Source organism: Plectropomus leopardus, chromosome 12, assembly GCF_026936395.1.
Source record: "Plectropomus leopardus strain MGB_pleo_1.0 chromosome 12, ASM2693639v1, whole genome shotgun sequence".
Lineage (NCBI taxonomy): Eukaryota > Metazoa > Chordata > Actinopteri > Perciformes > Serranidae > Plectropomus > Plectropomus leopardus.
This window is the reverse complement of record NC_142187.1, coordinates 20,446,061-20,472,681: the sequence shown is the minus strand read 5'-3', so window position 1 is coordinate 20,472,681 and position 26,621 is coordinate 20,446,061. Positions and strand designations below refer to the sequence as shown.

Below are 26,621 nucleotides of genomic sequence, written 5' to 3'. Positions count from 1 at the left end.
AGGCGGTCTGAGCTTACTGATGCGGTCAAACCCAATCATCATCTTTCTCCCCGTCTCATCCCCGATACTTACAAATAGTGGCTGCTACTCTGTTTGGTTTTTACTGATACGGAGGCAGGAGATTAGTTTGAATCTTGTCGAAGATTATCCCGCTTAGGATGCACTGAAGAGTTCATGAAGATTCATTTGAGCGGTGCAAATTTGGGTGAGTTGTGAAAGTTTATGTGCATGACAGACTGCTACCTATAGACTTCATGGGCTGGAAATTTTTATGCCTAAGGATATTACCTGAGTGGGAGGACAGCACCAATGATTTCTTTATGGTTAGCATGTTAAAAAGTGTTAAATTCTTACTTGCATGTACCATATTTTACCCCAAAGGAGGTTATTTATTACTATCAAATGATATCAGCTAACTAATGGCTCACAGGTGTCTTTGGTGTTTTATGCTTCCATCATCCACCACAGGGGGCAGCACTGAGGCCAACACTCACCTGTTAAGCAGACTGATGAGACAAAGATGGGATCCCCAGTTTCTGTTGTGACTCTAAGCTCCATCAAGTGAGTCCCACTGCAACAACATTAACAATAAAATATTAGTAATAACATCAATATGATATGAATGTAAACATTGTGTTATATTTTGCAGCAACTATATCTGATGATGACATCTGATGATTACTTTTTGTGACTGAGTTGTAATGCATATTCCCAAATCAGAAAGCGTTGATCAACGTATCTTCCATTGTTTAAAATTTGATGTTGTGTTAAATAACAATAGGGAACATTTTATCAGAAAAATATACATTCTGATAAAGAAATATAGTGTGCTTCTATCACAACTTATTCTAATATTTTCTGTCAACATCTAAGATTTCTCTTTCAAAAATACCTTCACCTGCAAAAAAGAAAGATGTCACCAAGCCCTGACACAGTAAACGTAAGACAGCAATGCCTCACTAAATCTGGAGGAGTTCACATTCCCTACTATGTAAACCAATTTACCTGAATATAAACACATTTCTTGCTTGTTTGTTCAGATCCTTAACAAATCTGTATACTTGCAGTCCAGTATGTAGACTCTGTAAAAAACTGACCTCCACCGGCCTGAGATGGTGTCACCTGCAGACTGATGAGAGTTTGGGTTGAGAACATTCTCTTGGAGTTTAGTTTTCCTGCATACAGGAGCAACACATAACAGAAAACATTGGCTTTGAATGTTTCTGCAAACCATGTACATATCACATTTGGGCCTTTCATATGCATCATATCAATGTTTCATAAGTGGCACAGTGCTAATTACATGTATATGAGCTGACTTTGTCATTGGGCAGTGGAGGGGATGGTAGATGGCATGAGACTTAGGCAAGACAGTTGCCAAACTGCAGGCCAACCTACAACAAAAACAGTTTTTTGACGACACACTACAGCATCTCCAGCGGCAACTGTGCCACAAACTGAGTGTTTTTAAGCAAGACATTGACACCACTCCTGGTGAGGATAGTGAAACAATAGCTGCATGTTTTTAGTAAAACATCTGCAACATTTTTGGCAGTAACCGTGGTTCAAAAACTGCGTGTTTTTTTAGTGAGACATCGTCACCATTTGAGATGGTGATTGTTGCAACAAAACCGAGCATTTTAAGCTAAAACATGACCTTTTTTAAACCATAACCAAGTGGATTTTTTGCCTAAACCTAACCATATGTTAACCAGAGCACTATCCAAAATTTAAAGTAACGTAGCGTTTCAACATATCTGATATATAGCATACAAATCTTGCATATATGTAGTTAGAAAAAACGCAAAATGCCATTTTTTTAATTTTTTTTTTTATTATGAACAAAATATTTGCTTGAATTCTGTGAGGTTTACTAATTTGGCAGTAAACCAGAGTTATAAGGTAACCAGAAAAGCATTTTTTCTTTCACTGCTCACAAAATGTGCCTCTTTTTGTCATTTGTGGTTGTGTAAAGGGCATCCAGCTGCTGGGGCTAAATGAGACTACAGTTAATCTGTTACCACCGTTACATTCACAGGTGGATCTTTGTCCTGGTCGTCTGTGTGCAGCAGCTCAATGCAGTAAGCCTTTCTTTTTAAGTCTTCATTACATTTACATTTAGCCTAGATTACAACATATCACTACCATGTAAAACTTCAACTGAGTTTAATTTCAAGAATACACTATTAATATGATCATAAACGTGTATAAACATACTATGCTGTATGACTATATAGTAGAGAATAACCATTACCCATGTGCATTTCTCCCAACCTCGGACATCCAATACATTGCAAGACACAGCAAAAATTTACTGTTATCGTAAGCAATAATGCTTTGTTTTTTCAGAAGTTGCCGTAAATAAACTGCAGACGATTCAAAATGCAGCAACATACGCACTGATCAAGAAGACTATGACGAGGAGAACACATAGCCGACCTTTCACTAGAACAGATTTCCGTTCTATGTTTAAATTATTTAGTGGACTTGCGCCTCAACAGATTAAAGGTGCTTTTAATGTACACTGGTTGAAACACATGCACTTGCTACGCTGTAAAATAGCCCTGACATGAACATTAATGTTTAAGAACCATCCATTTTTGTTGAGACTACATTATACAGATGTTGTATTGGACTGCACTGCACTGAAATCTATCATGTTAAGTTTAATTACAACTTCACTTTTATAAACACTGCTGCTGCTGCTGCTACAGTAGCCAGGAACGCAGTTTAGGCCTGTCACAAACAACCAACCATCAGTGCAGCGCCAAGATTGTCCTAAAAATGACTGTCTCAATGCACTTCATGTCCCTTCGTGGACATAGCTTTCATGTCAGTGTGCTCCTGTTTTGTGCACACCTTGGTTCTTACATTCTAGTAGCTATTGGTGAAATGTTTACTGGAAAAAAAAAATCTTGACCTTAAGACTGTATGTGTTGCTCCCAAGGTGTTTATAAAAGTGGTCGCCAAGTAATTTAGATTTTCATGCACAGTGTAAAGGAATGCTTGTTTTTACTGTACACAAAGATAGTGTGCTACTGCTACAGCTGTTTCTGCAACAAGCTGTTAGTTTGTCAACTGAGAGCAATTGCTGATTTAAATGCAAACTTTCCCACTGAGGAGATTTAATTTATGATGCATTTTGTAAAAACAAACAAAAATAAAAATGATTCACTGACATACAGCTTAATTAATATTAGTATTGGCATTGAACATCCAGTATTGGTTAGGCTATGCTGTAGTAAATCTAGGTGCAAAACACTGTTAGCTGGATACAACAATAATTATCTGGATACAAATAGGGCTGAGTGATATGGCTTTAAAATAATATCACAATATTTTTAGGCTATATCGTGATACACAATATATATCTTGATATTTTGAAATCTCCTCTAAACTACTGTAAACTACTAAAATACAAAAGATGAGTCTGAAAAAGGAAACGCCAAAGTGCGTCTGACACCAGTTGCTAAAAGAACGAGACAGTTTAAACTCGATGTTCGCAGTAAAATCATTTTAGACATTGCAATTGGAACAAGCTGTGATGCATCGAGTATGTTCATATATTCACCCACCCCTACTTCTGTGTTTGACTTTGCATATCCAAACCATGTCCAAACGACAGTAGTAGCCCTTCTTTTGGGTACAAGCTCCTCCTCGTTTTATGTAGGCCAGTTGGTGTCAGTGTCGCTCCCCAGCTCCTCCACACGTGTTTGTTTTTTTGGTGCCATGCATTATGTAGACACCACATGGACAGATGCAAAGCATTATCACAAAAAAACAAAAAGTACGATATAGCAATATGTAACAATAGACGTTTTTTTCATCATCGGACAATATATATATCATCATATCGCACAGCCGTAGATACAAACATGAGCAACTCTAGACTTCTGTAGAAACAATATGGTGGATTCCACATAGGAGGAACTGCCGTGTGGGTATAAATAAATGTCTCATTCTGGGTTAACAAAAAAGCAACAATAGTTATTTTTAAGGGATTATACACTTATGAAAACATAATTGTTAATATGAGTATGCCAATATAGTCTTACACAGTAAACCTTTAAGGTGAAGTGGTTCTCCAGTAAAAGATGGCTAACTGCGACCTTTAGTTTGTCAGAGAAGTCACTACTTTGCTCCTGTGTGAGAAATTCACGTGGTACCCGGTCATGCTAAGGCTGTCAGTATCTCAGTCATCTTTCTGAAAGGATTATCAAACATGAAAGCAGGGGTAAAACCTGGCTCTTTTGGCAGCGAAAACATACAGCAACATCAGCTAACAACATTACCCGAATAAACAGCGCACACAAACGGGGAATTGAGCCGAAAAACAGCAGCTTCAGGATGATGATGGGTGACATGAGGCGTACGATGTGCGTTAAAACTTCGTGGGAAATGCGCACTAGCCATTAATGTTATGTGAAAAAGTAATGTTGACGTTAGACTTTGCCCCTAAAAACGCCACTGTAACGTTATACAACAAAACAGCTCTTACCTGTGAGCCGCACGGGAAGGAAGGATATAACGTTAAACATTAGTTTCTGCAGATAAACACGTTTGTCAAAATTGCAATCCCAAAACATGACAAACTTTGACAAGAGGCACAGCCTTGAATTTACGGCGCTGACTGCGCTGACGTAACCGCTCGTTTAACTCCGCCCCCTCCGGGGTTAAAAGGAAGTTGCGGTTTTTTGTTTGTTTGTTTGTTTGTTTTTTTTCAATATTTCAGTGATTTGTACTGAAAATGTGCAAAACACTTGAAACAACTTTCACATCCATTAAGTACAGGAATACACTACACGAATGCCATAACAAACAATATTATAGAAAACAAATGTAATTTAAATTCAAGATTGAAAAATGATTACAAAGGAAGTGCTTTTCTGCTGTTTTTTTAATGGAAATGTAACATTAAACAACAAAGAGGGGAAAGGTAATAAAACAAAAACAACAAAAAATAATAGCAATAACAATAATCATTATTATAATAATATATGTAAATATATATAAATATAACAACTTAAAATACATTCAAACAAATAACTTAAAATCTATCACAAGTGTCTTTTGAGATAAGGGAAGGGTAGTATACATTGTTCAGATTCAGATTCAGATTAATTTATTGTCCCCAAAGGGAAAATCACTTTGTATGGACCAGACACACAGCAACATGACACGAATACATAAACAGTGCAACTGTAAATACAACACATTATCTAAAAGTATGATCATTAAATAAAATGATAATTAAAAAAGAAAAAACTAACATTACTATGGTAATGTTAGTTTATCTCATGGAAGTTATATCTTCATATTATCATTAAAAATTTAATAATTGCAAATATCTGATGGCAAGTTATGAAAATGCTTTCACTTTTGTTAATATGTTGAAATTTCCTTAGCTTTTAAATGGCAAATTCTGCTAAAGCTTGACTGGATGCAACTCAAGATTAACGCTAACTGTCGTTTAACTGTTACAGTATGACATGGAGTTGACATCTGCCAGTGTTTTATCCTTGTCACTATGTTTTCCCAATTTGGCTAATGCACTGGATCCCACAGGCCTGTCCAAACCAAAGCCAAGGGTTGTATGTAACTGTGACTGATGCAGGGGACACCCTTGAGAAAGTTTGAACAGCAGATGTGCGATAGACCTCAATTTCACCAGCATTAACTCATCTAAACATTTACTAAGATGGAGAAAAAATAACTAAATGTTTGGAACACAGGCGCAGTAAAATTCCCCATACACATGTACACGCGCACGCACACACACACACACACACACACACACACACACACAGACACATACACCTTGGCGGGAATACTTGGCATCTGGAGGTGTGGACTTTTCAGCAAGATGTCAGTGCTTTATATGAGTGGGGAAACGCTGAGAGCTTTCTTCCTCATCAAGGTCAGAGCTCTCATTATTTACCAAGTTTATGTGAGAACATTGATTTGTTTAACACTTTCTAATCAAGACTGTTCAGTCTCCACTGAGAAATGTGTTTATTCTCAAGGCTAATTCTCATAAAATATTCAGGAATGCCAGATGTGTCCAAACCACAACCTCTGATCTCTTACTGTCTTCTGGCCTGCTCAGATACACACACAGCCTTGACCAGTCTCCATCCCGCTGTTAATCTGACTTTATTCTAATTCTCATGGTTTGTCTCTGTGGTTTCAGGGGGAGATTGACAGCCCATGTGAGGGCCGAGACTGCTCTGTATGCCCCTGTCTTCCTGCCAAAGGTGCACGGGTATGGATTTTATCTTCTCATTTTGTTATTATTCGCAAGTTATTCTTAATTAATCTTCCAATAGTAAGATTGATATTTTGAATTGTGGTTGTGGTATTTTATCTTCCCTGTCTCAATTATAAATGCCTAGCAGCAGAAAAAAATGAAAATCAGAAGCTGAAAATAATTAGATTTCATGTTTCGACAAATATTGTATCAGAGACTTACATTTAGGAGAAAAAAAAGTGAATAAAATCATCAGATAACTTACTGGTCCTAAAGGGAAAAAAGGTAATCCTGCAAGTGTCACTCACAACAACAGTTAAAAGTTTTATATACTTGGCTTTTCTCTTTGTAGGGAGCTCCAGGGAAACCAGGCCAGCAAGGCCCGCGGGGACCGGTGGGACCACGGGGACGTGAAGGTTTACTTGGAGAGAAAGGCAGGCGGGGAGCAGAGGGATCACCTGGCCCAGACGGGCCCAAAGGAGACCACGTTAGTGTGCATGTGCATGTTGTATATGTGTGTTGTGTTTAAAATAAAAGAGAAAGCAAAGCAAATATTGAACAAAATGCCAATATATGTAATTATCTATTGCATAGAAAAACCCTGTAATGAATTAATGATGCCCATATCTTTTACATTCCAGGGCCGGACTGGACCTCCTGGTTTTCCTGGTAATGATGGCTCACCAGTAAGTAAACCGCTGTTGTTGTAAATTTAATCTACAGAGGACACGTACTGCTCACACTGACATTAACAATCCCACAGAGGTGAGCAACCCTCTCAGGTGACAGCAACAACTTTCCGAACAGTCCAGCCAATAGCTGACATACTTCCCGCTTATTTTCTCCCATAAGGCATTTAGAATATATCCTTGATAATATTATCAGGTACTTTTTCAAATGTCAATATGTCATGCAGTAGCCCCAACTGTGTAAGTGCCTAGTTCATACTTGTATGGTACCTTATACACAGTAAATGGTGCAGGATTTGAAGCTTGTGTCAACTCTGCCCTCTAGTGGTCACATCTGGCACACTGTAGGTGTTAGTGTGGTTGTCATCTAACACAGCTGCTTCTTTTTTTACTTAAATATTTATGTTTAATAAAAACTCAAGTTGTTCATCTTAACCACTTTATAATTATGAATTATTGAAGATAAAATATAGGGCTTAAGCAATGAATGCTGTGAGACATGTTTTCTCAAAGATTCTCAACTAGAGTAAGAGAGGTCATAATTGTGGCCTCTAATGCTCTGCAGTTATAAATTACCTCTGTAAATCTACACTGTTGTTTAGGGACACCCTGGGGCAGGTGGTGAGCCGGGTGCACCAGGAGTGGATGGCTGTAATGGGACAAGGGGTCGACCAGGAGTTTTTGGTATCCCTGGTTTGGATGGCCTCCATGGGCCACCGGTGAGTGGAACTGCTTTGTTTCTGTTAGCCGTTATTCAGTCAGTATTGAGACCTCAAGCCTTTCAACAAAATGTATGGGTTTTTACAGAGTTATGCAGCAAGGCAAAGTACATTGGATTTGTAGTCAAAAGTCTAAAATGTGAAAAATCTGCAGGGTTATTTTTCTGCATTTCTGCAGCACATCATTTACATCCTATTCCAGTATTCAGATGTAGTGGCACAGTGGAAATCATGGTGCTTTCACACCTAACCTGTTTGGTTAAAACAAATTCACATCAGTTTGCCCAATTCGTACAGTTTATTTTGGCTGGTAGGGAAAACATCAGTTGAGCTTATTTCAAGCTGTACTTACCATGTATTATGTGAGTAGAACAGATTGAAAGAAAAACCCATTAAGATGTATATGAAAGATAACTCCTAATCAGCTGAATAACTAAAGCCAAGACGGCCTGATTAATGGGCCAAAAGCTATTAAAACTGCTCTGCTTGTATCCAACTTTGTGTCCTTTGTCAGTTCATTAAGTCTGTTTAAAAGTGTGTGACAGATATCCACCAATAGTAATAACACACCAGTCACCTCCTCCTCATCCTGTCTTTAGTCATTATTCAAAATATGCATTCGATTTTCAGTCTAATAATGCTGACAATGCTTATAATCGGTTATCTCTCAATGAGCTCTTCGTGACACCAAAGAACATAAATTTACACATCAGAGGTTTTAAGTTTTAAGTGCTGTTTAAACTTATCTTAGTCACCAGGATTTGATTTCCCCATATGCTTCCTGATGATGCAGGATGGCAATCACAACAACTGTACAATTCGAGCTACCAGTCAGTCTGTATAATTTCCTATAGCTTGTCTTCTCCTCGTGGTTTATTTGTATCATGCCGGTGTGAACAGCAACTGGACCACACAAAAATACAATAATGAATGTTTTCGTTGTTGTTGTTTTCCTCCCCAGATGAACCGAACTACAGAAGTAAAAACACCCTCATTTAGCACCAAGTTACTAAAGGCTGTGGAGGTCTAGATGGTGGTTGGACATGTAGCCCTGAGGCCTGAGTTTGTGTCCTGCCTCCTATCAGTTAACTTAAAATGTTAAACATAGTGATCTCCCTCTAAAAAAACAGAGTTGCCTTATCCAGCAGATGCAATATGCTGTGGGAATAATCAATTAAATAAACATCTGTACTGAACAGTCACAATACCCTTAGTCAACCTAATTGAAGGTTGTTTTGCCACATTGCCCAGTATTAACTTTCCATTGTCCCAGTGTTTTGTAAAAAATGATTTATAATTATGGAATACTTTATCTGCTCTTTTAATTCTGCTAGCTATGTTCTAAAATGTGTCCAATGCAAAAATTTGCTGTGTCTTCTTATCAGGGATTAGCAGGACCTAAAGGAATTAAAGGAGAACCTTTGTATGGTGCTGCCCTTCCAGGGCTTCCAGTAAGTTCCCCGAGTCTGGACACACTCAGATAATGCTGGACTGGACTCTAGCAGTGTCAGAACTCATTTCCATTAAAGCAGTTTTATAATTATTTGCAATTTACAATGTCTGTAAATATTACCATCTTAAATTCTGATTTTTGTTTTGTTTTGTCTTGCAGGGAGAGCGGGGTACAGATGGACCATGTGGTCAACCTGTATGTTCTCTTTTCTTTATTTAACAGTGAAGCAATAATCCTTAATAATATTCAGCTAATAGATGGAGCATATATTAAATGTTTTATGTCTTACACTGTGCATGGGGTTAAATGTTTCTAACCTTGTGTATTTTTATTTATTTATTTTTTAATTCAGGGAAGAAAAGGAGACATTGGGCCCTGGGGCAACACTGGCCCTCGTGGCCCTATTGGATCTGAGGTGAAAAATGTGTTATTAAGACCATGAGATTACTGTACATTCACGGTATGCTGAATAATATATTACATGGACAAATGTGCTGCATTTATGTCAAAATGTTTGTGTGTGACTCAATTTAGGGCTCTGAAGGACCTAAAGGTGTGAGAGGACCACCAGTGAGTCACCTATTTAACAGTCTTTGCCAGTGCATGCTGTAAAATAAAATCTTTGTGTGCATTCAGACACACACAGAGACACACATTCGAACAGACATAAAACGTTACTAAACTCTTGCTTGCTCTGCAGGGCGACCCCAGAGGATCACTGGAAGGCGCCAAAGGTGACGATGTAAGAAACCATTTTGGGCTTTGACAGATATGCACTGAAGTTTTGTTTGTGTGTGTGTTTTTCAACAAATATCTTCAACTATTTAAATCCATATTCCAGGGTGACCAAGGCCCACCTGGCCTACAAGGACCCGAAGAAGTCATAGAATTTCCTCCTGACATTTTGTCACCCAAAGGTTACAAGGTAAAGTTCTCATTTTGTATTTACACAATAATGCAGATTTCTATCTATTGTATAGACCTGTTTAAAGACAAATATTTATTTACTTTTTATTTTCTTTCCTGCTTTTCAGGGAGATCGAGGTCCACCTGGACCATGTGGACCAAAGGGCATAAGCGTGAGTTTCATCCAGTATGTTAGCATGCAGGTATGCGAATGAGAAATGTATTTACTTTCATTTTCTTCCTTGTCAGGGTGGTAGAGGAGACTACATTCAAGGAGTTAAAGGAATAAAAGGAATCTCTGGTTTTCCTGGACCTAGGGTAGGTGACATATATCAGACTGCAACATACATTTAGACAAACGCATGCATACACACACAAAATGTTCATTAGATTATTCCATCTCTAGGGTCCTCCAGGATCTCCTGGTAGAGATGGATTGCCAGGATGGGAGGTACACCTGTAACATGAGGCCTAAGCTTTCTCTTATGTTACTATACAAAGGCATTTTTTAGGTTAAATACATTCGTATAATTTCAGGGTTCCCGTGGAGAGAAAGGATTTCCAGGTCTCACTGGAAGAAACGGACCAAAGGTAAGCTTTACATAAACTTCAGAACAAAATTGGAAAGTTTGTGTTTCTATCTCAGTCTGAGGTCTTTTTCAAACATGGGTACAAAGTGAAGAAAAACTATGCTGCCCTCTGGTGGTTGCTCAGTGGGACTATCCCATTTACCAGACAAGACCATTGATCTTTTTATCCCTTTTCTAATTTTCAGAAATATTGTGTGAATTAGTGTTCGTCCTTGTGTTTCCATTTATGACTATGGTTTCTGTCTTTGCCTTTGCATTCAACAGGGTTATCCCGGAGATCCAGGTCTCCCTGGTCCCCAGCACTTTCTCAATGGAAGTGATGCCAGAGGTGAGACCAACTGTAGCAGCTACACTCTTCTCACTGGCTGAGCTATGTTTGCCCACTGGTACCACTATCTATTATTTATCTTATTCATGTTTTTGTTGTTGAAATATGAAAACAAAACCATATCCTCAATAAAAAGCCAATACTTGACAATCTGAGTCTTAGATTTTTGACATGCACTCCAGTGGAAATAGCTTTACAGTCCATCAGGGTGATTAAAGGATACTCCACCCAGAAACTGTGTTTAGGGTATCAAACACCCACCCACTGGATGATTTAAAGGTGGTTGTGATTTTTTAAAAGCTTATTTCAAGCTGTGGGCACCTTGTATTATGTCAAATCAGATCTTTAAAAAAATATATATATATATACCTCAAGCCACTCCTGCAGCATAATCCACTTCTCTACAATTTACCTGCATGTCACCAAAATATGGCTGCGTACACTGTTTTTTGTAGAATATCACTTGAAATTACATTGATGGCTAAAATCCTCAAACAATCCTGACCTTAATTACTTTAGGAGAATAATCAAGCTGACTCCTTCATGGCTCTGTACGTTTCAGGTGTTAAAGGTGACCGTGGGTATCCTGGATTGGCTGGACCGCCAGGTGACCCTGGGTACATGGGCATGCAAGGACCTCCTGGCCCACCAGGGTTAACAATACCAGGTCATAGTTTGTCTTTGGTCACTGTCATGTCACTCCTGATTTTAAGTATTTTATATCACTGGGTTTATGACTCACTCTGATCAGTTTGAAAAAGTCAGTCAGTCTGTCAGTCTTGAGCCTGCCTTTCTCAAAGTTTCATATTATACTCTATGCCTTTCTAGAAGAGCTGGGTCTGCCTGGTCCCCACGGGTTACCCGGTCCCAAGGGATACAAGGGAGAGCCAGGAAGCTACATCAACACCGAAAATCTCCTTCCAGGACCAAAGGGACGCAAAGGACTCCTCGGACCTAAAGGTGTCACAGGCCCCCCAGGTCGTCCAGGTATGTTAGCACTTCCTTCATAAATAATTTCACAAATGTAATTTCATTTTTTGAATAATTGTGAGCTAATCATATTTTTTGTGTTATTTGAATGTTTACTTACTTTTTGGCTTGTGTGTGTTTGTGTATCTGTGTATGTGACATACTTGATGTGATCGGATCAGGATGTGGAGGTGAGCTCTCCTTTACCTGATGAAAGAAGTCCACTAAGTCATACATACGAAGAACTTTCTGAAGTATATAACTTATGTTGGTCAATATTTATGACTGGTTTATCCACAGATTACTACTGTGAGCCTGGTAATTCTGGGGACCCTGGAGACGTAGGACCTAAAGGATTTCCTGGAAACAAAGGTCTCAGAGGAATTAAAGGTGATCAGTGATTGTTTATATGCATTGGTTATTAGTTATCTAATATTATTTTATAGTATAGTGGTATAGTTTATAAAACCACTGCACCACATTCATACTTTTTTGTTAGCGCCAGAAAATTATGATACCAGTGTCAATAGCAGGGTTCCCACAGCTCTTTAAAAAGGCTTTAAAGGCATTACATTTATTAATCAAATCAATAGTATTGAAACATATAAAATCTTTACCAAATTTAATGTCACACAGATCAGAATAGAGGAGCCAATAACACCAAATCCAATCACATAAAAAAATTAAATTAAAAGAAAAAAATTCTAGATCTGGGTATAATGGATTGAATGCAGGTATAGTTTTAGTTTTAATCTGTTCGACATCTTAGAGGTATAGCATACCAGTACCCAGGCCTTATTTCGTCATTTGTGTCTCCTAAAGGGTGTCCAGGGGAATGTAACTGTGGGTCTGGTGGGGGAAAAGAAGGCCCCCCTGGTCCCCCTGGTTATCCAGGACCTCAAGGATTACCTGGAACTAAAGGACTTAAAGGACACCCAGGGCTGAAGGGAGATGAGGGTCTAAGAGGACAACAAGTGAGGACAGCAGAACTAATAATCGAATACTATATTCAAAAAGATGCATAAAAATCTGTTTGTTTGTTTTTTTGTAATAGCCACTGAAACATAGTTTTGTATTTGACTTTGATTTTGTGTTTTTCTTGCAGGGCTTTCAAGGACCTCCTGGTGTAAAAGGACAAAAAGGTCAAAAAGGTGATGTTTTTGTGGCAGGTCTTAAAGGTGAGCACCGAATCAAACCTGTACTACACACATTATAATTATATAAGCAAATTGTGACGGTAATTTTAATGCTCTCTTTTGATGATCTCTGTTTTATACATGACATAACACGGTTTATTGAACATTTATTTCCTATTTCTTTTTGTCATTGAAAGGTGCTAAGGGTAACCAAGGGGTACCTGGATATCCTGGTCCTCCTGGAGACACAGGGAGGCCAGGACTGGATGGTTCCCCTGGCCCTGCAGGAGACCGTGGAACACCGGTTAGTGCACATTTCCCATTTTGTACTGTGAATGGAAGATATGGAACGGAAACATTGCTCCCCTTTGTTACACTCTGTTTTGGTTCTGCAGTTATGGTAACAGGTAACATGTTTGTAGGGGGCTGGATTTGCAGGATTACGTGGTCCAAAAGGTGTCCCTGGTACTGCTGGACCCAAAGGGTTTCCAGGACTTGTGGGCCCCCCTGGTCCTGGTTTTCCAGGTGCTAAGGGGCTACCTGGACCTAAAGGTGATCCTGGATATCCTGGCTCTCCAGGAATTCCTGGACGACAAGGCCCCCAAGGTCTGAGACTGGACCCAATTCAGAGATTCTCAGTTACTTTAAATACACCCTATCCCACATTTAGTCGGGTCTCATGAGCTCAAAAAATATGTTGTTTTGTGTCACCAGGTGACTCATGCTGTCAAGAGGTCGAGATTGGATCCCCTGGTCCTAAGGGTGAACCAGGTTCACCAGGTAAGTCTTCCAGGTGACACATAATATCTTATAATAAACATCACTGCATCCAGGCACTGTAAAAATTACATTGGTTAGTCAAAAGTGATTGCCTAAGTTTGTATTGGCATCCCAATTGCCAGAAAAAAATGTTTACATTGAATGTTTCTGCAAACTACAGATATGTTACATTTGAACAGTAATGTGCAACACATATGTTAAAAATTAATGTTTTTCAAAGAACAATTCAGTGAAGGTGTGGGTATGTTTAGGCAAAAAACACTAATCTGCCTTTTCTAAAGTTCTAAGAAAAGTTGTTCAAAAGCCATGTGTTATGAAAAAAACATTGTTTCTTACCTTCAAAACACTGTAGAAACATTGCTAGTCACTTTTGCCCCTTGTAGGGATTCCAGGTGTGCCAGGAGGAATTGGTCGTCCTGGAAGTCTGGGATATCCAGGCCCTAAAGGCATGAAAGGAGATGACAGTAAAACTGGAGGGATTGGACCTCAAGGTAACAACTCTCTAAAATGTTACCAAATTAAAATTATACATACATTTTGAGAAAAGACTGTCCATTTGAGGACCCAAGTTCAAGCTTGTGGATTACAAAGCATCCACAAATTATACAGTGAGGTTGGAGCATCGGAACATTGGAATTGTGGGTCTCTGTTATTTGTTAAAGGACCTCCGGGTTTAAATGGGGATCCAGGTGACCCTGGTCCAAGTGGAGTTAGCCTGAAAGGCCCTCCAGGCTCACCTGGGTTGCCAGGATCACCAGGCAGGAAGGGTGACCCAGGAGATGTCCTCTCTGTCAGTCGAGGCCCTACTGGCCTCCCTGGCCACTCCGGGGCTCTAGGGACAAAAGGACCCCGTGGCACTCCTGGAAAACCAGGGATTCCAGGTACGTTTAATTTCTATTTAGGTGAGCACAAACAAACCACTCAACAACTAATGATTCTGTTAATGTCCCAGATTTCCTGAATTTACAGTGTACTTTCTTCTATAATTGGAATTGATTGGCCATCTGTACATCGGAATTACAGGTGCACAAGGCCAACGTGGACGACCTGGTTGGAAAGGCGACCCTGGAGACAATGGTGACCCTGGAGCCACTGGTCCCCCAGGTCCACCATGCACTCTGTGTGATCTGACTGGACCTCCAGGCCCTCCAGGACTTCCAGGAAACCCTGGACGGAGGGGAGCACCAGGTCACCATGCAGCAGCAAGCAAAAATTATGGATGTGTTGATGTCACTCTGGATGTCCATATGAATGTCCCTAAAAATATGTCAAGATTAATCCCAGAGTATGAATATTTTGTTGTGAAGCAACCATTTAACATACTTCTCACAAAGATAATTTGTAATGTTGCATAGGTTACCTTGGTCGGAAGGGTTCAAAGGGAGATATAGGTCCACCTGGTAATGGACGGATGGGTCCAAAAGGTTTCCCTGGCCCGCCTGGTTTGCCTGGCCCAGCTGGACCAAGAGGCACCACTGGCCCCTTGGGAGATCCTGGGATAGACGGCAGGCCAGGACAGAAAGGTGAACCACTGGCCTGTCTTGATAAGAAAGCATTTCTTTTTACCTAATTATTTAAATCTTAAAGGTGCCTCAGACCTTGTGTGTACTGTCCAGTCTATCATGCTTAAAACTGCATCATGTCTGTCATTGGGACACTAGTAGCTAGTTGCCAGTCAGCTACTTTAATGAATAGTCCCCTAAATCCCCACAAAAAACATTGCAGTCTAGTTCACATGTTATCAACATGCTTTATATCTGTAAACTAATCTGTCCTGTTTGAAATAAGACTCTCCTTTTGATTCATCTAGGTGAAAGGGGTTACACAGGCAGGGCTGGGGCCAAAGGTCTACCAGGTCCTCCTGGACCTCCGGGATCCAGAGGTCAACAAGGAGAAAGAGGCTTTAATGGTCGGCCAGGCGACGCCGGATACTCCGGACAGCTTGGTAATAAAGGTAAGTTTCTGTATACATACAATGTGTGAAATAGCTATACTCAGTCTTGCCAGGTGCCATGGCCATGGATGGATTACTAAATGGGCTTACTGGACAAAGACCCAAAGGCCTTAAGTGTCAGAGGGCCCACTGGCCTTCACTTAAAAAAATGTCAAATGTCAAATAAACACATACTGACCGGAGGAGACTCAAAATGAGAACAAAGAGAGATGAAATTACAATAAAGACACTAAATAAAGCACCAGGAGACATGAAATGACCACAAAGAGACACAAACCCAAAAGATGCTTCAAAAGAACACAAAACAACAAAAAAAGGCTAAATCACCTCACTCGCTTCACCTGTCTTCCTCCTATGTAGTAAAAGGCGATGGGGCCCTTTGTATATATGTGCCCAGGGACCCATTATCTCATAATCTGGCTATGGCCATGCCCTAATGTTCTTTTTTGATGGTAAACAAGCAGAAAATTATCAATTTGAAAATATCAAGGTTGTCCCAGGGCATGTGTCTGTAATAATCATTCGGATTTAAATGTATGGCTATCATAGCAAAATACATGCAGCACATTTTGCATTGGCCTATTACAATGAAAGGAGTTTTGGAAGGATTTGTTGCGATACAGAAAATGTCTATTTAGTTAATATTAATGTCTTAAATTATGGCTTGATGCCACCATTCAAAACATCTAACCTAGAAAAATAGCACAAGTTAGCTTAGAAGTTGCAGTGCACTTGGCCCCGGCAGTGTCGAACACAATAGTTCGGAAAACAGCTGTACACAGCTACCGTGCTGAGGACAGGAGGAAGGCACAAAGATTAGCCAACATGATCTATCAAGGTTATTCATTTGTACTTTCAGTGTACTTTATGAAACACACTGGCAAGCATTTAATATCATCTCTGTGGTCCATCCAGGTGTACGCGGTCCACCAGGATTTCCAGGACCATCAGGGATCGTGAATCTAACTAAAGGCCCGTCAGGAATTTCTGGAAGAAAGGGGCAACAAGGACCACCAGGACCTGCAGGCAATAAGAACTGTCACTTAAACAAGATGATTTCACAACAACACCAACCATAGAGTTTAATACACAGTATATGATGATATCACTATTTTCTTCTGTCATTTACAGGCTTGAAGGGCCCAAGTGGAGGGCCAGGTGATTCAGGACCTGATGGACCACCTGGGTTACCAGGGTTTAAAGGCAGCCCTGGTGCTCCTGGCAAGGCAGGAATACCAGGACCTTCTGGGTACCCTGGAGTTAAAGGTTTTCCTGGCCCAAGGGGTTATCTTGGACATGCAGGGGATCCGGTACACAATGAACCTAACTTATTGTCTTACTAAATTTAGAGACAGCTGTTTGTGTCTGCTCAGTTTTTGTCCACTAAATAATCACATACAGTGAAAAACAGGTACCACTTGAGTCACATATTGTACCAGCAGCAAATCATTTCTGATAATCCCAGCACACTTTGTGGTCTCTTGTGAGCACTATGGTAGGAATTAGCTCTTTGAAACCTGAGCAAATTGGCCTAATTTCTTTCAAAAAACATTAAAAGAAGGGAATGATCAATTAAGGAAGAAATGGCATTAAAACTACCATGAAATTAGTAAAAAGCACAATAAAATTACCCGAACATTATTTTAAAAAAGAAAGTGAAAGAAAAAAGCAAACAAGGCAATCAAGACTTGAAGTAAAGTGCTTAAAAATGATAATTCTGTTACATAATTTTAAATATAGTATATATAGGTATCTGAAAGCACCACAATAGAAGTGATGTTGCTCTAGGTTTCAAAGGCTTTAGTTTAAGGCCAGTCCTTGACTGCTTATGTTATCATCCTCCTGTGAACACATATATCTGTGGCCTTATGGTAGATAATTTACTGTATATATCCCAGAAGTGATGTTAAACACTTTGTGCCGTTGTTTGTTAAAGGGAGATCAAGGTCCTTGGGGACAGCCGGGTATCCCAGGGTTTCCAGGACGTCCAGGAGCCAAAGGTGAGTCAAAAAAGAGAAACCAGGATGTGAATCCACATTTACAGTTTTGTCTGGTTCATCAAAACGATGCGATATATTGTAAGAATGAATGGAAATGCAGTAAAACAATACAATCAGTCATTTAGTTGGACCGATGCAAAACATTACACTACAATAAAATCCTCCTACATAGGAATTCCTTGGTGTGCAGACTTATTTGTTATCTAATTTTTCAGCTGGACTGAACCAAATAGCTGTCCAAATCTGTTCCAGGTGAGCCAGGACCATCCTATGGACAACCTGGTCCACCTGGACCCAAAGGATTGCCAGGAGAGGATGGGCCCCGTGGTAAGTTTGTGAGTTGGTCAGTTTCTAAGATTATATACAATACAGTCAGTGTATGTATAACTAGAAATAAATTTATATCCCCCAAATATCTCCCTTGAGCACCCAGTGGGAGTCCAGGAGATCCAGGGGACCGAGGACAACCGGGATTGTCAGGAGAGCCTGGACAACCAGGCATTGTTGGGGAACCAGGTCAACGGGGAGGACCAGGTGATTTCATGTCAAGATTTGAATCAGAGACATAAAGTACTGCAGCAGTATTGTAAAAAGTGGATTGATGAAGGAACACTACTGTTGTTCACCTTTGATCCTAGAAGTGCTGACTTATGGTCAGATTCAGGAGAAGAACTTGCATCCCAACCTGAAATGTCACACAGTGCTACATCAACAGAGAGAAACAAATAAAAATAAAAACGAAGTGTCGGTGCATTGTGGGAGTAACCAAAATAATTTTCTTGAACAAAATATAAACCTAACTTACATTAAGATACAAATGCACAGAAAAGTGTCTTTTAACTAGACTGTTTAAACCATCCTGATGATGTGAGCTCCACATTCTGTTTTACTCTCTGTCGGTCTGGACTCCCTGCAACCCCAGCACTTTCCAGGGCTCACAATCGGATCCTATCCATTGTTGAAAACGTAAGCAGCCAATCAGCATCGGTGATGTTGCATATAGGCTGCTGCTTACAGAACAGTACTGGTGGTTCCCATATTGTCAAACTGGCTCTGTCGGTGATGAAGAATATGTTCCCTGGTCGAAGTCCAATGTGTACTGTTGTTTTGCCACTGGTTGCATAATGGAGGACCAGGTATGAGGGGCTGCAAAACTGGAGAATGCAGATCGATGTTCACAGTGCTGCGGATAGACAAGGACGCTGCGAGCTGGGATTTCAAGAGGCAGCTGGTTGCTGAATAAGAAACAGCAAAATATGCCTGCAACACCAGTGTATTGCAAAAACCTCATGGGGATTATTGTTGACAAAGTACACATTGCATACAAATAGTAAATATAAATAAATTGTATTTTTTAGACTGTTACTGTCTAACTGACAACAAATTTTGTAATAGAGGTTAGTGCCAACATCAGGACTGGCTGAGGGAGTTTGTCTGTCAAAGCAAGTACTCCCACTCACAGAGAAAAACAGAATGTTGTGCTCACATCATCAGGATGGTCCTACCAGGCTACCATTCAATGGCAATAAAATTTAGAATTTAAGCCATTAAAACAAAATTTACAATTGTGCTAATACCCTCAGTTAATATGAATCTTGAGTCTACACATTGTTTGAGCTCTTTGTCTCTCTGCAGGCTACCCTGGGCCTCATGGCCCATCAGGTTGTCCAGGTGTTCCAGGTCCTCCAGGTGATCATGGTGGTCTGGGACCTCCAGGCCTACCTGGCCCATATGGGCCTCCAGGTACGTGCATAAGGTCTGTTGATTCTCCCATCATTGGATAAGTGACAAAAGTGGTTCCCAGCTCGAACAGAAATATTTCCTTGCAAAATAGTTTGGTACACAGGCAGGCAGTCACACAGGCAGCAATCCAAAGGGGACGAGGCAAAAAGGTGAGGCCAAACAACACACGCAGGGGTCTAAATAACAGGAAAACACAAGGAGGACTACTGGAACGGTAGACACAAGACAATCTAGTACAGGGAGCACACAGACTAAATACACAGGTGATGAGGGGATTATTAGGCACAGGTGAAACCGATTAGAGCGGTGCAGACAGAAGCAGGAATCACATGATAGCGGGAAGTAAGGATCTGAAATGAGAGGAAGGTTTAGCAACAAAATAAATCAGGAAATGAAACTTATAATGAAAACTGTGAAAAAACATAAATTAAGTAACTTGACCAGACATTACAATAGGTAGAGTACAGGCATTTTAAGTGTCTTCTGTGTTATTGGTACTGGCTCATATCAGAGGTTTTATGATGTGGCTGCCATTAACACAACAAGATTATTCTTTTGTTGTACTGTGACTTTATGTCAGGACCCCCTGGACCACCAGGTCTCCATGGACTGGATGGACTTAGAGGTCCAAAAGGGAAAAAAGGAGGGAGAGGTAAGAGGGAGGTTTACCATACTTTGCAATAATTTCTTTGTCTTTTATGGCATGTCTTGAATTTGTGTGTGTGTTCATTGTAGATGTTAAGGAATAGTAACGGTTAGTAAATTATATGTTATGATATTTTACTATTAAAACCTAAATGTGCTCTGTTATTGCTTTAAGGCGCAGTTATCCCTGGTTTCCCAGGACCAGATGGTTTTCCTGGAGTCAAAGGTATCAGGGGCCAGCAAGGACCTCCAGGAATCAGTTTTCCAGGGCCCAAAGGCCAGAGGGGGCCACCCGGCAACACAGGTATTATATCTAATAGTGCATCTACTGCATCCATCTGTAATGACACAATATCTATCTGTAGGTTTCTCCCATTTTCTCCCATTAAACCTTTGAAACCTGGATTGAGAATCATTCGATGATTATCAGATAACTGGGGGAAAAAAAAATAAAAACAAATTATATAGATTTCTGGGTTTTAGGACTCATGACTGGGGTACTGTATACAGTATATGTAGATAATTTATTTAATGTTTCTGTATTTCTTCTCTCAGGTCCTCCAGGTTTACCAGGTGAACCTGGTATCCCTGGAAAAGAATGCTACACACCTAGGATGGGACCCTGTGGAGATGTAGGGTATGAGGGACCTCAAGGACCCCCCGGTGTGTGTGCCTTTGTCTTTGTTCATGTCTATCTTTGTGTGGCCACATTTAGGAATGAACATTAGTGGATATTCATTGTTGGTATGTGGTCATTTCTATCTATCTGTTGACAACTGCGATTTTGAGTTGGATTTTTAGGTCCTGCTGGGGAGTGTGGCCCTCCAGGCCCCAGCGTTCCCTTCAAAGGGGACCCAGGCCTAAATGGCCTCCATGGGTTACCAGGCCGTAAGGGGGATAGGGGCCTTCCAGGACCTCCTGGGTCTCAGTCCAATCCAGGCTTTTCAGGACCAAAAGGTATACAGTGCAAGACTGCTGCCTCAGTATTTACAGTGTTACCATCCAATTCCATCTTTAAATGTTGCTGAACTTTGACAGGTGAGAGAGGTTCTGCTGGTCCTAAAGGTCCTCCTGGACCCAAAGGGCAGATTGGGGTGCCTGGGCCTTGGGGCCGTAAGGGAGTAACAGGCCCACCTGGTGAGGCAGGTGAGAGGAACCACAGCTAAGAGATATTCTCATAATTCACACATGCATCGAGTATATTACCATTAGATTAGATTTCATTTCATTGTCAGTGATAATTCTGTAATTTGTTTTGGATCCCAGGACATCAGCTGTTTAACACAAATACACATAAATATAGAAATACAAACTACAATTAACCAAACAACAAAATCCTACAATTAATGCTACAAATCACCTTATGAAAAGTGGATGCAGTGCAGCATATTAGTCATTACCTATTACATTCAGTGTTCCACTCAGGTACACTGAGGCTACTCAGAGGCTATACTCTCATGTAATATGTTTACTGACTGAAGAACAAACTATTTTGTTGAGGATATTATTTATATGAGATAAAAAAAAATGTTGTTAATTCTCTTTCCATTTTGTGTTTAGCTTTCGTTAGTGTAGAATTAATTCTCATTTATTCAATGCTGCTAAAATGCTGTGATTTATGTCACTTCAGTGCTTCCGGTTATGAATGTATTACATTTTATGTTTATTTTAGGTGCCAAAGGTGCTCCTGGTGATTCATTTCGTGGACCTCCAGAGATAGTTCCCCATGGACTCATTGGGCCTCCTGGTGACCCAGGACCTAGAGGATACCCTGGCAATGCAGGTCCCCCTGGGACTCCAGGACGTAAAGGCGAGAGAGTGGAATATATTCTCATTCTGTGTAGACACATTGCGGCTTGTATCTGATTCCATCTTTGTTGTTTGTTTTAATCCCCAGTTCTCTAGGTTTGTGTGTATATTTGTCTTTGTATGTGTATGTTTCAGGACAGATGGGCTCGAAAGGATGTGTGGGCCTCCCAGGCAGACCAGGTCCACCTGGTCGTAAAGGCCCTGTTGGAGACCCAGGAGATGTTGGTCAGCGTGGATTTACTGGACTTCAGGGTGAATAATCAGATGCAGTCATGTAACAAGCCCAATCTTTGTACCGTTTAACTGGGGACTAGGATTTTGGTTAGACAGACAAAATGAAAAACAGCAGTTACTGTATATACAGGAATCTCCACGGGACTGATAGAAGAAAAAGGCAATGAACAATGAATGAATGAATGAATTAAAAAAAAAAATACCTGCAAAATAACACAGACACAAAGGGGATAGAAGTAGAAAAACAAAAACAGGAAATAACCTAAAAAATGGTTAAAAAAAAATATAATCCTGTAACATGATTTAAATATAAAATTATGATAACTATAAAAAATATATTTCTGGACATTTTATCAAGGGCGAGGTAGGATGAGGACCCAAATGCGGAACAAAAAGGTCCAAAAAGTCCACAAAAAACAAGCAGGTTTGCAAAACACAGAACAAAATGATGATGAATAAAAAAACTAAACTGAAATCAACCAGGATGGCAGGGAAGAGCTCGCGTGAAGACAGGAGCAAACAACACAGTGGATCACAGGGAGGAAAATAGGGTGGAATCACAACAGGAATAACAGAAAAACTGACAAGGGAAACATACAGGTATATATGAACAGGGAACAGATCAGGACAACAATACATAGCCGGGGTAGGTGGACACAGGGAAAAGGAGGGAAACACAGGGATTGGCAAAAATATTGAAGGCATGACCAGGAACACAAGGGTGGAGCAAACAAGCCTAAAACAGAACAGGTGTGCAGGGAAGACTAACAAGGAAAGGACAATCCAGACTGATAAAAGACAGGTGAAACTAATCAGACATCACACATGCATAAGAAACACGAAACAAGAAAAACACAAACAGAAAACTCCCAAAATAAAGCCAAAACTATCACACAAAACCTAAAATCTATCATGATTTTAGGTTTAGTGTTATAGTTTTCCTAGCCTTTATGTATATACATATATATTTATATATATGTATGTATGTATGTATGTATGTATATAAATCTCCAAAGTTTTAAATACTTGTGAAAGGCATCTGAACTCAACACAAGAAGAGTGATGTCAATCCATGCTTTAAAGGGTTAAAAGAGACACTGAGTTTTTGTAGAAACGTTTGAATGAAACTTTTCACTCAGGGCCACTGATTAAATGATTGTGCGCCTCAAATAAATGCCTGTTTTCATGTCTTCGTCACTCCTATCCTTCCATGTCCTTCACTCACTTCCTGTTCAACCCCTCCATCCTCCAGGTGTCACAGGTCCACCTGGTGATCCCGGTAATCCAGGCTACAGAGGGGCGTCAAGGTCAGGCTTCCTTCTGGTTATCCACAGCCAGTCAGTTCTGGTGCCGTGGTGCCCTGCCGGCAGCAGTCAGCTGTGGGTAGGCTACAGTCTTGTCTACTTGGAGGGACAAGAGAAGGCTCACACCCAAGATCTAGGTAAGGGTCGGCATAAAGAGATACTAAAACTAAAAACAAATTTATACATCAATGCATCAATTTATAGTTGTTGTTTTTTTCTCTTTCTTTTACCTCCTCTCGCTGTAGGTCAAGCTGGCTCCTGCCTCCCTGTCTTCTCCACCATGCCTTTCTCCTACTGCAACAAAGCTGCCTGTCACTACTCAGCTCGCAACGACAAATCCTATTGGCTCTCCACCACCGCTCCCATACCCATGATGCCACTCTTTGGCAAGGAAATTAGCTCCCACATCAGCCGCTGTGTGGTGTGTGAGACAGCTGCACCTGCAGTGGCTTTTCACAGCCAGGATCAAACAGTCCCTGCATGCCCACCTGGCTGGAGGAGTCTGTGGACGGGTTACTCTTTCCTCCTGGTGAGTCTCATAAAAAGCTTCAAGTGTGTTTTAAAGAAAAATGCTGTCAACTCACCTAATGTGTGCCACCTCCTGCAACTTTGCTCTTCAGCACACAGGGACAGGTGATGAAGGTGGTGGCCAGTCTTTGACTTCTTCTGGTAGCTGCCTTAAGGATTTCCGAACTCAGCCCTTCATAGAGTGTCAGGGTGCGCGCGGTTCCTGTCACTACTTTGCCAACCTCTACAGTTTTTGGCTGACTACTGTGAGTCAAAACGAGCAGTTTATCAGCCCGAGGTCTGGTACCATCAAAGCAGCCAACAAACAGCGAGAAAAGACCAGTCAGTGTAATGTCTGCCTCAGAGAGCAATAAAATACCCCTTTTAAGTTTATTTGTAACATTTATTATTTTTAAGACACTCCATTTTTCAAATCTATAAAATGCCAAGCCATTTTTTTTACCTCAAAATATTGTCAAATAGAATCTATAAGTGATTGATAGTTTGGGGGCATATTTGAAATTTTTTCTAGTACAAAGAGTTGCTCCTAGTGACAGAATTCTAGGAATATATGTATAATTATTAATTATAATTAAATACGTTTTCCAAGAATTTTACCCTAAAGTTAACACTAGTTCCTCGTAACATAAAAGTTCGCCCTTCAGAGAGTGTCTTAAATGAAAAACTGTTAGGAGTAGGGAGGCTTTTAAGAGAATTAAGAGGGGTTTTTTTTAGCAGAGGAGAAAATGATAAAGACAAATAGAGAGTAGAAATATTCTCCAACACCTGATAGTGAGTACATGAAATGTTCCACATTAGATCATGTAGAAAAATATGCAACAGGATAGCAGTGATGACTTGGGTTGTTCTTAACCCTAAATTAACAGACTGATCACACACTAACAATTACAGAGCTTTCAGTCTCATATTGTGATGCAGTTCATTTTGTTTCCACTGGGTGTTCACATCTTTCAGTCTCACAACAGGAAACCCGATTAAATCTTGTAAATGAATGTGTCAAATCTAGCAACGGGGTCAACCACACCTCCTCACTAAGGTAAACATATCTGTCCTTTTCTTGATGGGAGTTGCTTTGAGAACTTTCCCTGAAATTAGCTGGCTAACTGGCTAAATTAGGACCGCTCTACATATATTCTCAGTGTGTTTGTGAATATGAATACAGATTTTTAGACAATGTCACTGTCACTGTATCTATTTTCTGTCATTATTTTCCACAAGGTGCTATTTCTAGTCATGAAAATATTTGATAATTGTTATATAATAGTTGTGAACAGTGCCGCTGATTGCTCAATCATGTTGTCAAACCCCGTTTCAGCAACAGCATCAAATAGCTAATTAAAAATGTTATGAGGTGTATTATGCTCTGTTTGCTTATCTTGAGGTCAGAGGTCTAGGAATGATTACGTCTCGGAGTCAGATGAGTAAAATATTGATACTAGGCTTACATGACATGGACTGTGGCCCTTGGGGGTTATTTTTGTGATTAAAATACAATAGGTGAGGAATGTTTACTGATGAATGTATAGATGCTTGTACCTATATAAGAAGATATGCATGAGTTGTAAGAGAGAGATTCACATTGGTCCCGAATCTTCTCCCAGGCAGACCATGGTGCCTGGTGGATGCTGAACTTTGTTGTAATAAATTAATTCTTATGCAACCAAGTCGGTGTCAGCGGCGGTTCCTTCATCAACTACACATCATTGCTACTTAAGAAACAACGATAGATTTGGCGTCACGAACAGGATCTGTTGTGTCCTGCAGCACTGCCGACAGCTTCAACGCACTCGCTCCCATGTTACGTCGACTAATAGGGTGAGTATTTCCTCACAAATTAGCATGTTGGTTTGTTCGTTGAAGCTGAGGGATTTTTGCTGCTGGGTCACACTGTAAAGATTCTTTGTGCTGGAGTACTATGATGTGTTGATGTTGGAGTGACTTCCGTGTCTAAATTTAATTTTGCATCAGAAGTGTTGCAATAAGGGGGATATAGGTACAAGAAGAATAAATAAGAAATGAGAGATAAAGGAAATATAGTAAAGGAATATTGAAGAGAAAAGAGAAATAAGGAAATGAGAAAAGAGAATAGAAATAGAAATATGTAATAAAGAAGAAGAATAGAAGAAGAAAAGAAGAAAAAGGTTAAAATTAAAGTCAAAGTGTAGAATAAGTGGAACTATTACGTTTGTGTGCTAAATAACCATGCAAGATTAACGAAGTCAGGGCCCACGACTCTTAACGGTAAGACATGTGTAAATTAGTGACTGCGTGATAGTTGACTTTGAGGAATAGTCGAATTGGAATAAAGAGTTAAAATAGTAGGCCTGGCGCCAGGCGAGATTAGGACGTTAAAGTCCTAAAGGCTCAATTAGGATGTTTAAGTCCTAAAGGGTTAAAAAGAGAAGAGAAAAGAGAAAAGAAAAGAGATAAAGGAATAAAGTGAAGATGAGTGAAAATAGAAGAAATAAAAGAGAAAATAGAAGTTGAAGCTTAAGTAGAATAAGATGAAAAAGGGGCTGAATGAGCCTAAGAGTAGAAAGCATGCATGCATTATGAGGAAATTTGTTAGTTGAAGAGTTGTTTTTTG

At 40.0% G+C, this 26,621-nt stretch overlaps 1 protein-coding gene across 1 annotated transcript; it reads left to right on the top strand.

Annotated features, from left to right (window-relative positions):
• The first annotated feature begins 63 nt into the window (after positions 1–63).
• Positions 64–25,698, top strand: LOC121951869 (uncharacterized). Its single transcript, XM_042498354.2, has 48 exons — positions 64–205; positions 469–561; positions 2,039–2,081; positions 6,191–6,262; positions 6,600–6,734; positions 6,889–6,933; positions 7,539–7,655; positions 9,041–9,106; positions 9,268–9,303; positions 9,461–9,523; positions 9,643–9,678; positions 9,809–9,850; positions 9,950–10,033; positions 10,143–10,187; positions 10,264–10,332; positions 10,421–10,465; positions 10,552–10,605; positions 10,869–10,932; positions 11,495–11,599; positions 11,761–11,919; positions 12,084–12,092; positions 12,202–12,291; positions 12,724–12,875; positions 13,007–13,079; positions 13,235–13,341; positions 13,460–13,643; positions 13,752–13,817; positions 14,201–14,308; positions 14,480–14,698; positions 14,841–15,005; positions 15,173–15,340; positions 15,628–15,771; positions 16,687–16,797; positions 16,903–17,081; positions 17,708–17,771; positions 18,024–18,098; positions 18,198–18,305; positions 19,407–19,514; positions 20,095–20,166; positions 20,335–20,463; positions 20,715–20,822; positions 20,961–21,116; positions 21,198–21,305; positions 21,832–21,969; positions 22,104–22,220; positions 23,455–23,643; positions 23,752–24,035; positions 24,127–25,698. Exons 2-48 carry the CDS (start codon positions 521–523, stop codon positions 24,385–24,387), a joined length of 5,013 nt encoding a protein of 1,670 aa, XP_042354288.2. The 5' UTR covers positions 64–205; positions 469–520; the 3' UTR covers positions 24,388–25,698.
• The last annotated feature ends 923 nt before the right edge of the window (positions 25,699–26,621 follow it).